General features: G+C 43.7%; 1 protein-coding gene across 4 annotated transcripts in view; it reads right to left on the reverse strand.

Annotated features, from left to right (window-relative positions):
* The window catches only part of bicd1a (bicaudal D homolog 1a), a 98,832-nt gene that overhangs the window by 16,116 nt on the left and 69,389 nt on the right, over positions 1–13,327 (reverse strand). For 3 of the 4 annotated variants that reach the window (XM_034177065.1, XM_034177067.1, XM_034177068.1), the window contains exons 5-8: positions 9,260–9,652; positions 8,387–9,148; positions 5,326–5,477; positions 4,556–4,766 (exon numbers count right to left, since the gene is read on the reverse strand). In XM_034177065.1, coding sequence (XP_034032956.1) covers positions 4,556–4,766; positions 5,326–5,477; positions 8,387–9,148; positions 9,260–9,652 — 1,518 coding nt within the window. The remainder of the gene's footprint in view (positions 1–4,555; positions 4,767–5,325; positions 5,478–8,386; positions 9,149–9,259; positions 9,653–13,327) is intronic. The other variant, XM_034177066.1, reaches the window with a different exon arrangement.

The following is a 13,327-nucleotide window of genomic DNA, read 5'->3' on the forward strand; positions in this document are numbered from 1 at the left end:
TTAATTAAATGGCTGTTGGAGATGTTTGTCCATCATTTTGAAAGTAAGATCATTTCAGACTGTTCAGACTGCAAAGACTCAGGCTTACACTGAGTTACATTAAATTACAAAAGAAAAATGTCTACATGTGTACTTCTAGAGGGCAGCATGGTAGCTTAGTGGTTAGCACTATTATCTCACAACAAGAAGGTCATGGGATCGATTCCCACATATGGCCTTTCTGTGTGGAGTTTGCATGTTCTGTGTGGGATCTCTCCGGGTGCTCCGGCTTTCTCCCATATCCAAAAGACATGCAGGTTAGGTGGACTGGAAACTTTAAATTGTGCGCGTGAATGTGTTTGTTTGTCTACTTGTGGCCCTGTGACAGACTGGCGTCCTGTCTAGCGTGTACCCCACCTCACGCCCTGTGACTGCTGGGATAGGCTCCAGCACCAGTGAGTGAGTGAGTGAGTGAGTGAGTGAGTGAATAAGCAATCTAAACTGTAATTCTCAAAATGTGCCACAAGGAGGGGCTGTGACTGTCAAAGACTATTTGCAGGCATAATGGAGGAAATTCATTTCTCCTACAGTTGTGCATTTGCAAGAAAGATAAACGGTCAATACTGTTGATTTAGTTCTTCTTTATGACTTTTGCTCTGGCTTGTAAAATTAAGAAAGAAACCATCAATAATTTAAGGGATTTTAAAACTTTCAACATGATGTGAAACAACATCATGACTGCTTTAACTTGCATCAAGATATGCAAGATGAGGTTTATGTCACATTGAGAAATTCTAATTAACAGACACACTGCAGTCATTGTTACATCATCTGCTGTTGTGTTTAGAATAAACACTTATATTTATTTACGGTGTCTTTTTTCCTGGATGAAACGCATGACTGAATGAGTGAATGAATCTACCAGACTTAAAAATGTACGTTACGTTTCATGCTATTTTATTTGTCTAAGAATAAATGTCCAAAGTTTATTATAAAGTTAATCAATAAATCATCTCATCTGAAACAACAACAACAGACAACTTATGGTTTTAATTTACAGATGAACATCAAATATTTCTAAAGAATCTTTTTTTTTTTTACTTAAAGCTATTTTAATTACAAGTTTTCTAATGTAATACATTTTTTTTTACTTTAAAATGTACAGTAATCAGAAATTAATCTTGAGGTTAAAAAGCTCAGTTTTTGCGTGTCACACTGCGACACAGCGTTTGCCTGATGCTTCTCATTGATAATAATGGGTTTTATAGTGATGCGTGTCAGTTTGCGCGCTCGGTGTGAAAGGCCATTTTCACTTCGCTTCGGCATGGAGATGCTTTATTCCCTCGTAAGATTTGACAACACTATTGTGGGAGAACTGCTTGGAGAGAAACATCCTTAATTGTAAATTTGTAAGTTTTAATAAAAAAATACGAGGTCTGTGAGAAAAGTATCGGACCTTTTTATTTTTTTCAAAAACTATATGGATTTGAATCACGTGTGATTACATCAGACAAGCTTGAACCATCGTGGGCATGTAAGAGTTTTTTCACGCCTGTCGGTTACGTCATTCGCCTGTGGGCAGGCTTTGAGTGAGGAGTGGTCCACTCCCCTCGTCAGAATTCCTTTGTCTGACTTCTTCCTGAGAGACTGGCGCTTTGCTTGATCAAAATTTTTTCAGAACCTGCGAAGCAGATCGAAGTGGACACCATTCGAGAAATTCAGCTGGTTTTCGGTGAAAATTTTAACAGCTGATGAGAGATTATGGAGTGTTACTGTCAGTTTAAGGACGTCCCACGGAGCGGGAAGTCGCGCAGCGCTCTGAGGCGCCGTCGTCAGCCTGTTTGGAGCTGAAAACCTCAAAATTTAAGCCTCTGTTGACCCAGGACATCGTGAGAGAACAGAGAAGCGCCGCCACAGGAAAAACACCTCCGTTGGAAGCCTTAAGGACAAGTTGGAACATGTCCAGCTGTTAAACAATTTATCAGATACTCACTCTACTGAAAGCCATCAAAAGCCGCCTGTTGGGAAGGTGTCGTAGCACGGACCCACAACACGGGGCGCTAAAGAACGGACAATGAATAAGCCAAAAAGTAACAATTTAATGTTGTGACAACACACAACTAAATACACAAAATTTGTAAAGTCAATTAACACCAGGTGACGTGTGGGCAGGCTCGAAGATAGAAGACCCCTGACGAGAGAGAAGCCGCGTCCCACACGGCTTCCACCACCAACGGTCTGAAGAACACCGGAGCCGCCAAGTCCCGAGTCCCCAGGTGGCCTCTGTCTTCGGCTGTTGACCCTGGTACTGCTGGCAGAAAACAAAGACAAGATGAATGAGTGTGAGTCCGCACACTCAGTAATCCACAGTCTGCACACAGTTAGGAGGGAGCACCTCCACCTCCAATCACACACTCGTGCAGCTCCTGTTTAATCCACTTATCTGGTTTGGGGTGTGAGGCGAAGCCGTCGCTGTCACACCAAACGCCAATCCCACAGATAAGGAAAGCACCAGGAAAACGGCTGCAACAGAAGTTCAGATTATTACTCAACGTATGAGTCAGCAGAGAAAATTACCTCTTCGGTAGTCGATTTCTTGGCGGGGAGGTGGAGTTGCAGTCCGGCTTATATAGTGTTGTAGATGAGTGACAGCTGGTGCGATGAGTGACAGCTGTCACTTCTTCTGGGTCTGGCGCCCTCTCGTGCTTGGAGCCCGCACTCCAAGCAGGGCGCCCTCTGGTGGTGGTGGGCCAGCAGTACCTCCTCTTCAGCGGCCCACATAACACCGCCTGGTTTTTACAAATGGTTATCAACACGGAGATGACGGCGCCTCAGAGCGCTGCGTGACGTCTTGCTCCGTGGGAAGTCCTTAAACCGACAGTAACACTCCATAATCTCTCATCAGCCGTTAAAATTTTCACCGAAAACCAGCTGAATTTCTCGAATGGTGTGCACTTCGATCTGCCTCACAGATTCTGAAAAAATTTTGATTGAAAGCAAAGCGCCAGTCTCTCAGGAAGAAGTCAGACAAAGGAATTCCGACGAGGGGGGTGGACCACTCCTCACTCAAAGCCTGCCCACAGGCAAATGACGTAACCGACAGGCGTGAAAAAACTCACGCATGCGCACGAGGGTTCAAGGTTGGCTGATGTAATCGCAAGTGATTCAAATCCATATAGTTTTTGAAAAAAATAAAAAGGTATGTTATTTTTCTCGCAGACCTCGTATATGTAAATTACAATTTACAAAATGAACTTTGATTTAACCAGAATGCACAGCACTCTGAGCAGAGGAACACAGACTCTTATTCAGAACAGCAACACAACAAAGCAGTTTTATTTCTTCTCCGTATGCAAACTAATCCTGAAGAATGTGGGAAACGTGCATGTGAAATAAACTAACACCAGTCATAGCGATGTCAGACTAAAATGACACATGCAGAATGAATCACTGCCTGAAGGTGAGGAGTTATTGACAGAGAGGTGCTGAGATTCTGACATGAGACAGATGAATTAGTAAATCAGCCCTCTGGACTCAAGTGCCAAGCAGTGAGAACTGAAGCTGTGGTCTGGTTCAGATGATAAGGGACATGTGGGTGTGGCAAGGGGTGTGTGAGAACCAAACAGTAAGCTTCGATGGCCTCACATAAAGCCATCCAGAAAAAAGTTGCAGTTCCTTGATTGGCTGCTTGAGGTTGGCTCCAAAAGAAAGCACATTCTCATAGGAGTCCATGTTAAAATGTCCAACTTCAGAAAATAAATAAACATGTTTACAGCCTGATAAAAAAAGGTTTTGTTCTCTATAAATAATTTCCTCCTCCATGACAAGTGTACAGCAGGTAAATTTTTTTTCTAACTTTAAGACATTTTAACCTATAAAGTTCTGTAAATTTGGTAGTGTGGCACTTTGAGTGACAGCTAGTGAGCTGAGCGCCGCCGCCTCTCATAGTGTCTTTTGAGCAGAGACAGTTCAATGCGTCTGCTATCTGATGCTGCCATGTTGTTTTGAGTATTTTATTACAAACACCTGGAATAACACCTGGAATGTTGCGTAGTGAAACACCCTGATGGATCTTCTAAGACATCCCTGCTGCAATATTCACGCTGAATGAAACTTATCTTATTTAATGCTGTATGCTAACGGCATGAACACTTTTAGCAGCTATCAGTAGCCTGATTTCTTAAGCCCCGTTAATGTATGATTCCTGATAAAATAAGTGGCTCACAACTTTTAATGTCCACACCAAAGCGAATCGCTCGGAGACCGCACAGTCTCTAAAAATATGATTTAACAAACACCCCAACTGAAGTTAGTTTATTAGCTTTGATGGTTTGGACTCGAAGAGAGGGGAATGGTCAGGTTTCTTTCATAACACACTGAGCCACCCACACTCCACCCATTTATGCATTAATGAGTTCATCGTGAATTAGCGCCATCGCTGCCATCAACACACGGGCTCCATATCTGCTGTTTCGGGTCTCTACAGAAAACCAATCAATGGCGCCACGGAGGCTTTGTCCAGTGTATGTACAGTCTATGGTGAGAACAAGTTGGGAGGAGACTTCTGGGAACTTACTTTAGGCGGGCTGCTTTTTATTTTGGGCACTTTAGCACCGCGGCCACGGTGGGTCTGTTCGTTGTCAAACTCCAGATCCTCCAGGCGCTGAGTCAAAGCCAGTTTCTGCTGGATCGCCATACGCAGGAGGGAGTTCAATGTCTTCTTCTCATCTTCCGCCGCTGCCAACTGCCTCTGCATCTCATCCAGCTGGGTAACGTACTCGTCACATCTACACACCAAAACAAATAGAAAACAAGAATAGTTTTTGTTTCTGTGTGCTCCATCATTTACATTAAAGCATAAATTGCAGGCGCTTCTAATCTACAGTTCTAGTTAACTGAAGACGCCACTATATTCATGCCAATTCAGAAAGAATTAGAGGCTTCTGTGGCTGTGATTGGAGAAACTGGGCAAAGTGTAATTGTTATCACCAGTTATACAGCTTCATTGTGGAGTGGCACTTAGAAATACGATAATATCACCACAGGCAGATGTTGTAAGTAATCACACAATGCACTATAACATGACTCGGTACACTATGCAATTTTAATGTTAAAAAAACGCAGTTTGCGATCATTTAGAGCTCAACTGCACTGTCCTTTTGGCAGATGTATTTCCTTTTATAGCAACTTTTTGAAAACAGGAATTCTCTCATATAATGTAATTGCTAATGTTTTCATGTGAGTAAGGTTGTAAAAACAAAAGTGAAAAGTGAACTTGTCCTTGAAGATATGCAACAACTCTCACAGCGTAAAGCGAAGTTTCCTGCTTCCCAGAATTCCTCTCACCTGGTGGCAAACATGGCCCTGAGAGAGGAGAAGGTGGCGGCGTCTTCTTTCAGAGCCTTCAGCTCGTTCCTCAGCTTCATCATGGTCTCTGTCACCATGGCCTTTTCATTCTCGTACTTACTCTTCAAATTAGCCAGTGCGACCTCTGCTGTCTGCAATTTGACATCACATTACGTCCAATGGTTCAGACAGACTCAGCTATAACTCTGGATTATGTACCTGACACTAACTAAGTGTGTTAGTGTCTATGTGTGATTTATTGTCTAAACTGTGCAGTATACAGGTACAGCTCAAAAAATTTGAATATTGTGAAAAAGTTTGTTATTTTCTGTCAGGCATTTCAGAAAGTGAAAGTTTTATATATTCTACACTCATTACAAGTAAACAAAAATGTTTCAAGTATTTTTAATTTAAATTTTGATAATTATGGCCTACAGGTCCAAAAAAGAAAGAAAGAAAGAAAGAAAAAAAGATTTATTAATTTATATCTTAAAAAACTAGAATATTTTATAGGATCACTTAAAAAAAGATTTATAATACAGAAATTTCTAACTTCTGAAAAGTATGCTCATTTTTGCATCAGTGTAGCATGGAGGCAATCTAGGTTGCTTCAAAAACAGTCTTTAGCTCATTCGTACTGTTTGGTCTGATACCTCTCATCTTCCTCTTGACAGTACTCGGTCAATCAAGTACAGCAATACTATGGTCAGTAAACTAGTTACCAGTAATTGTGGCACTGTGGGCAGGTGCCAAGTCATGCTGGAAATCGGCATCTCCATAAAGACTGCCAGCAGATGGCAGCATGAAGTGCTCCAAAATCTCCTGTTAGACAGCTGTGTTGACTTTGGAATGGAACAGAACACAGTGGACCAAAACCAGCAGAGGGCATGGCTCCCCAAATCATCACGGCCTGTGGAAACATCACACCGGACCTCAAACAACTTGGATTGTGTGCCTCTCCACTCTTCCTCCAGACTCTGGGACCTTGATTTCCAAATGAAATGCAAAATTTACTTTTATCTAAAAAGAGTACTTTGGATTACTGAGTAACAGTCTAGTTCTTTTTCTCCTTAGCCCAGGTAAGACATTTCTGACATTGTCTCTGGCTCATGAGAAGCTTGACACTAGGAATGTGACATGTAGCTTATTTCCTGGACATGTTATGACTCCAGCCTCAGTCCACTCCTTGTGAATCTCTCCCAAGTTCTTGAATTGGCTTTCAATCAATCAATCAATCAACTTTTTTTTATATAGCGCCAAATCACAACAAACAGTTGCCCCAAGGCGCTTTATATTGTAAGGCAAGGCCATACAATAATTATGAAAAACCCCAACGGTCAAAACGACCCCCTGTGAGCAAGCACTTGGCTACAGTGGGAAGGAAAAACTCCCTTTTAACAGGAAGAAACCTCCAGCAGAACCAGGCTCAGGGAGGGGCAGTCTTCTGCTGAGACTGGTTGGGGCTGAGGGAAAGAACCAGGAAAAAGACATGCTGTGGAGGGGGGCAGAGATCGATCACTAATGATTAAATGCGGAGTGATGCATACAGAGCAAAAACAGAAAGAAACAGTGCATCATGGGAACCCCCCCCACAGTGTACGTCTAAAGCAGCATAACCAAGGGATAGTCCAGGGTCACCTGATCCAGCCCTAACTATAAGCCTTAGCGAAAAGGAAAGTTTAAGCCTAATCTTAAAAGTAGAGAGGGTATCTGTCTCCCTGATCTGAATTGGGAGCTGGTTCCACAGGAGAGGAGCCTGAAAGCTGAAGGCTCTGCCTCCCATTCTACTCTTACAAACCCTAGGAACTACAAGTAAGCCTGCAGTCTGAGAGCGAAGCACTCTAATGGGGTAATATGGTACTACGAGGTCCCTAAGATAAGATGGGACCTGATTATTCAAAACCTTATAAGTAAGAAGAAGAATTTTAAATTCTATTCTAGAATTAACAGGAAGCCAATGAAGAGAGGCCAACACGGGTGAGATATGCTCTCTCCTTCTAGTCCCCGTTAGTACTCTAGCTGCAGCATTTTGAATTAACTGAAGGCTTTTTAGGGAACTTTTAGGACAACCTGATAATAATGAATTACAATAGTCCAGCCTAGAGGAAATAAATGCATGAATTAGTTTTTCAGCATCACTCTGAGACAAGACCTTTCTGATTTTAGAGATATTGCGTAAATGCAAAAAGGCAGTCCTACATATTTGTTTAATATGCGCTTTGAATGACATATCCTGATCAAAAATGACTCCAAGATTTCTCACAGTATTACTAGAGGTCAGGGAAATGCCATCCAGAGTAAAGATCTGGTTAGACACCATGCTTCTAAGATTTGTGGGGCCAAGTACAATAACTTCAGTTTTATCTGAGTTTAAAAGCAGGAAATTAGAGGTCATCCATGTCTTTATGTCTGTAAGACAATCCTGCAGTTTAGCTAATTGGTGTGTGTCCTCTGGCTTCATGGATAGATAAAGCTGGGTATCATCTGCGTAACAATGAAAATTTAAGCAATACCGTCTAATAATACTGCCTAAGGGAAGCATGTATAAAGTGAATAAGTAAAGCTTTGCTTGACAATCTTCTCTAGGGTGTATTCATCCCTATTGTTTGTGCATCTTTTCCTACCACACTTTTCCCTTCTAGTCAACTTTCAACTGTTTTGATACAGCGCTCTGCGACCCACCAGCCCTTTCACCAATGACCTTCAGCCTCCTTGTGGAGAAGACTGTTAAGTCAGCGGACTACTCCATAATTGTGGTTGTGCATACTGAACCACAATGAGAGATTCATAGTATTTAAACTGCATAAATAGTTATTAAAGCTTGAAATTAAATATTATGCTATTTTGAGATATGATTTTTAAAAGTTTTTTAAGCTGTGCCCGTAATTATCAAAAGTAAAGTAAAATAATACTTGAAAATTTTTATTTTATGTTTAGAGTGTAAAATATATAATATTTTCCCTTACTGAAATATCTGACCAAACGTTTTGACATTTTTCATGATATTCTAATTTTTGTTAGATGCACCTGTACTTCTATCAGTGAAGTAAATAAATGTCACCTGTTTATTGGCCTTGAGCACGAGCCTGAGCGTGGCTATCTGTTCCCGCTTAGTGCTGAGTAAGGACTTGAGCTTCAGAATCTCCTCCATGCAGGACTCTTTGTCCTTGTCGAGCATCGGTGCCAGTTCTCTGGCTGCAGCCCTCTGCCTGGACAGCTGCAGCGAGCGGTCTACAGCCCTCTGCAGGTGCTTGATTTGGTCTCTAATTATGGCATTAAGGTTGTAGATATTCATGGGCTCCTTCCGGAGGTCTCCACCTGCCTCTGAGGACACAGGAGATGGTGATGGAGAGATGCTGATGACTGGGGAGCCCATAGAGGCACGAGACGGGCTCCCCTGACAGGACAGGGACTCCACCCCATTGTTTGTTGTCTCAGTGTTTTGGGCATCTCTGGAAGGGGAGTCCGATGGACTGCGTGACGTCTCGGAGGAGCATGCAGCAGACACTGCTGCAAGGCGTCGTGCCAGGCGAGGTGTGAGCAAAGCACGGGGGTCTTCAGAACTTTTTAAGCTACTGCTGCGGGTGACGCGGCTCTGCCGGTAGTAGTCCAGCATGACACGGTTGGGCGTCTCGTTGTTGCACAGGCAAACGTGGTGGTAGAGCTGTGCTAGTTCTTCGCTAAAGGTTACCAGCTCATCCTGTGCGGTGTTTAGCATGCTCTGGCTCTCTGTGGCCATGCCTGTGGCTGCTCGGAGCTCCGCCTCCAGGCTTGCCACCCGTTCCCGGGCCTCATGGCAGCTACACTCCAAATGAGCGACCTGCTTAGTTAGAAATTTGTAATCTTGTATAGTGAAAATATTAAACACAAACGATAACATTTAATAGCTCAGCGGAGAAACAAGAGCATAATCTGCATATACCAAAAAACAAACCTGGTCATTCAGCGCCTGCACTCTGTCGTCACTGTGGCTGTCTCCTTGCACCTCCACGGCTTGGTTATATTTCTCCTTCAGGGCTTTGAGCTCTGCTTTCAGGTCGATCACCTCTGTCACTGCCACTTTGTACTTACACTCAAGGATCTCAAATCCGTGGATATCCGGATCATGGTGGCCGTTGATTGGTGGCGATACGGGCCCACTGTCTGGCTTCTCACTCTCTTGTGGGTCTTCAAGCTCCTTGTCTCCGTGGAGACGTTTCAGGGCACTGACGTGTTCTGTGAGGCGATGGACGCGCTCATTCTGCTCAGTCAGAGCGCCTTGCGTATGCTGCAGCTGGGTTTGGGTCTCCTGCATGTTCATTAGCAGTGCAGCCTTCTCACACTCCATCTGCAAAGCAAGAGGATACACAGACAAATAGATACACATGTAAACTGGCACAAATTTCTGTTCCAAAACGTTTTGTCAGCTTAGTGATTAGAAACTTGCTTTTGTGACCAGAGGGTCTTAGGTTCACACCCTGACTGGGCGGAAAAAAGGGAAGAATGCTAAGTCAAGTCACTGCCTGTATAATCAGTCATAAAAACGTTTCCTTACATTTACTAAGTTAAACTTGCATGTTTGCTAATGCAGATATCCTCTCCAGGCTATCATATCCTTGTAGAATGTGCTCACAGTAGTCCCACTTGCTCTGTACCACGCACGAGCATGACTGCCCCCCTCCCTCACCTCCCAACTCTCCCAGTGCCCTGCGGTCACGTTACACTACTCCGGCTCTATACCAGGCCACGGTATTATCGAAGCACCGGTATAAGACGTCTGTTATGCATACTGGACACCTGTCCCCATATTTTTAATATATCAGCGCTGGCGAGCAGTCAGTCCACTGTTTTGTGCCACAGTACTTGTAGATGATGTTTGCATTGTCTCGTGTCTCACAGCACGATGGCGACGCAAGGCACAAGAGCAGCACGCCCGTGCTCAGTTGCAGAAACATATTTTCATTTCTTGACGCAACTCCACATTAGATGGAGAATGGGCAGGGGTGGTCTTGCACCAGGAACCAGGTACACTAATCACTTGACCACCAAACATGCACCAACCGCCTCAGTGATGTGACATCCGAGCGATCACACTACATGTGTACCAAACCTGATTCCAACTGAACCGTGCTCCAGAGCAGCACTCCAAGTGAGGTCAAGCACTTGCACACTAGTCACACTAGTAAAATTAACTGGATTTCAGAGGTCAAATGTGCTCAGGCGCGGAATGAACGACCTTGTGCGAGTATACCCTGGATTACATTTTTGCCTATTCAGTGGTGACAAGAAGCAGTTTACTGTGAGAATTGTAGATTGCTCCATAAAAAAAAAAATAAATAAATAAAAATAGAGCCCAGGCTGAAAAAAACTCAGGGTTGTCTTGTAAATATATCAAAGACAGCACTGGCATTTAGAAGGACAAGAATCTGCATCAGTAGATAGGAGGAGGTCCTTAGTAATTTTCTTAAGACAATGTCAGCATTGTACTTTGGACAGAACGATGTAGTATCATTTTTGTGTAGTATCATTTTTATTTAATCAGTTGATGTGGCCTAGATTTCTTACTTTGCAAAGGTATGCAGTGGCGTGAAATAACAAGCGTGTATTACGTGTAAGTGAGCTGTATCATTAAAACAAAGCACTGAAAGAAGAAGGGAAGATTATTATGAGAGTGAAAACATTTCTTCATCTATCAAACCATCCACACTGAGAAAGACAAACAGATTTTACAAAACTAACACAAACTTGACAATGCCTGCATTTCATTTCTCTGGAAGAATTGATTGTAACAGAAAACTAGTAGATAAATGTATTTACAGAGTAGTCCGCACTGCTTTGGCAGCCACAAATCTAATTTTCTCCTCTCCAGCTTGGACATGAAATGTCCAGTAATGAGTTAATGATATTTTTGCACAAGGATAATCTTATGATTTTTATGCCATTAATAAGTTAGTATGTCGTCCTTTGTGTATGCTGTGCCTGTTTGTAAGTATGCTGTACATATCCATGTTTAGATGAAATAACTATATTTGACATGCTTATGAACAACAAAACTACAGCTTTGGCAGTAAGAATACGTATATATCAAAGTGATGCTAAAAGCTTAATAGAACAGCCCAAAAACATATTTCCAAACATGTGAAACTCTGTTTAATAAATTTTGTGCTATAAAAATGCATGTAATTCAGGATATTTTAAAATGTTTTCAGGGTTTATTTTGCTGATTTCACAACACAGTGCGCCGCTTGTGGTGGCTCACATTACCGTGGGTTGCAAAGACTGCAGAGAGAATAGATGTGAAAAAATGGGAATCACATTGAGCCATTTTACTAGCAAACACTAACACAGAATTTATTGCTAACATTCATCTTCAACCACTTATCCAGGATCGGGTCGCAGGGGCAACAGCTCCAGCAGGGGACCCCAGACTTCCCTTCCCCAGGCCACAGTTGCCACCTCTGAATGAGGCGTTTCCAGGCTAGTGTGGAGATAAAATATCTCCACCTAGTCCTGGGTCTTCCCCAGGGTCTCCTCCCAGATGGACATGCCTGGATCAACTCCCTAGGGAGGTGCCCAGGAGGCATCCTTACCGGATGCACCGAACCGCCCCAGCTGGCTCCTTTCAACACGAAGGAGCAACGGCTCTACTCCAAGCTAACTAAGGAATGACTGAACTTCTCACCCTGTCTCTAAGGGAGACACCAGCCGCCCTCCTGAGGAAACCCATTTCAGCCGCTTGTACCCACACTCCAATTCTTTTGGTCATAACCCAACCCTCATAACCATAGGTAAGAGCAGGAGCGAAAACTGACCTTCGCCTTTCAGCTCAACTCCCTTTTCGTCACAACGGCACCGCAGAGCGAAAGAAATACAGTCTCCACTGTGTCAATTCTCTGGCCAATCTCACGCTCCATTGTCCCCTCACTAGTGAACAAGACCCTGAAGAACTCCTTCAATTGGGGCAAGACCTCATTTCCTACCCGAAGTAGGCAATCCATCGGTTTCCTGCTGAGAACAATGGCCTCAGATTTAGAGGTGCTGATCCTCATCCCAGCCACTTCACACTCGGCTGTGAACTGATCCACTGAGCGTTAGATGTCACCGACTGATGAAGTCAACAGGACCACATCATCTGCAAAAAGCAGTGATGAGACTCTCAGCACGCCAAACTGAAGACCCTCCTCCCCCTGACTATGCCTCGATATCCTGTCCATGAATATCACAAACAGGATTCATGACCAGGCGCAGCCCTGGCGGAGGCCAACCTCCACTGGAAATGAGTCTGACTTACTGCAGAGGACCTGAACACAGCTCTCGCTTTGTGAGTACAGGGATTGGATGGCTGTGAGAAGGAACCCCCCTCACTCCATACTCCCACAGTATACAATCATACATTTTCTCCAAGTCCACAAAACACATGTAGGCTGGATGGGCATACCAGGATCCTTGTAAGAGTGAAGAGTTGGTTGCTTGTTCCACAGCCAGGACGGAACCCGCATTGTTCCTCTTCAATCAGAGGTTCGACTATCGGCTGAACCCTCCTTTCCAGCACCCTGGAGTAGACTTTATCAAGTAGGGTGAGTTAGTTAGTTTGATGCCCCTGTAACACTCTCTGGTCCCCTTTTTAAAATATGGGGACCACCACCCCAGTTTGCCACTCTTTAGGCACTGTCCCAGGCCGCGAAGCAATGTTGAAGAGATGTCTCATCCAAGATAGTCACGCTACACTTAGAGCCTTCAGCATTTCTTGATGGATCTCATCAACCCCTGGGGCTTTGCTACTGGAGAGTTGTTTGAGTATCTCAGTGACTTCCACCAGGGAAATTGATGATGATCACCTATCAGCTTCCAGCCCTGTCTTGACTACAGAGGGTGCTCTAGTCTGATGCAGAAGTTCCTCAAAGTGCTCCTTCCACCTACTCATTACCTCCTCAGTTGAGGACAACAGAGTCCCATCCTTCCTGTATACAGACAGCTTGGATGGTTCCCCGTTTTTCTCTCTTGAGGCGCGAGCACGGTCCTG

This window comes from Thalassophryne amazonica, chromosome 8 (genome assembly GCF_902500255.1).
Source record: "Thalassophryne amazonica chromosome 8, fThaAma1.1, whole genome shotgun sequence".
NCBI lineage: Eukaryota > Metazoa > Chordata > Actinopteri > Batrachoidiformes > Batrachoididae > Thalassophryne > Thalassophryne amazonica.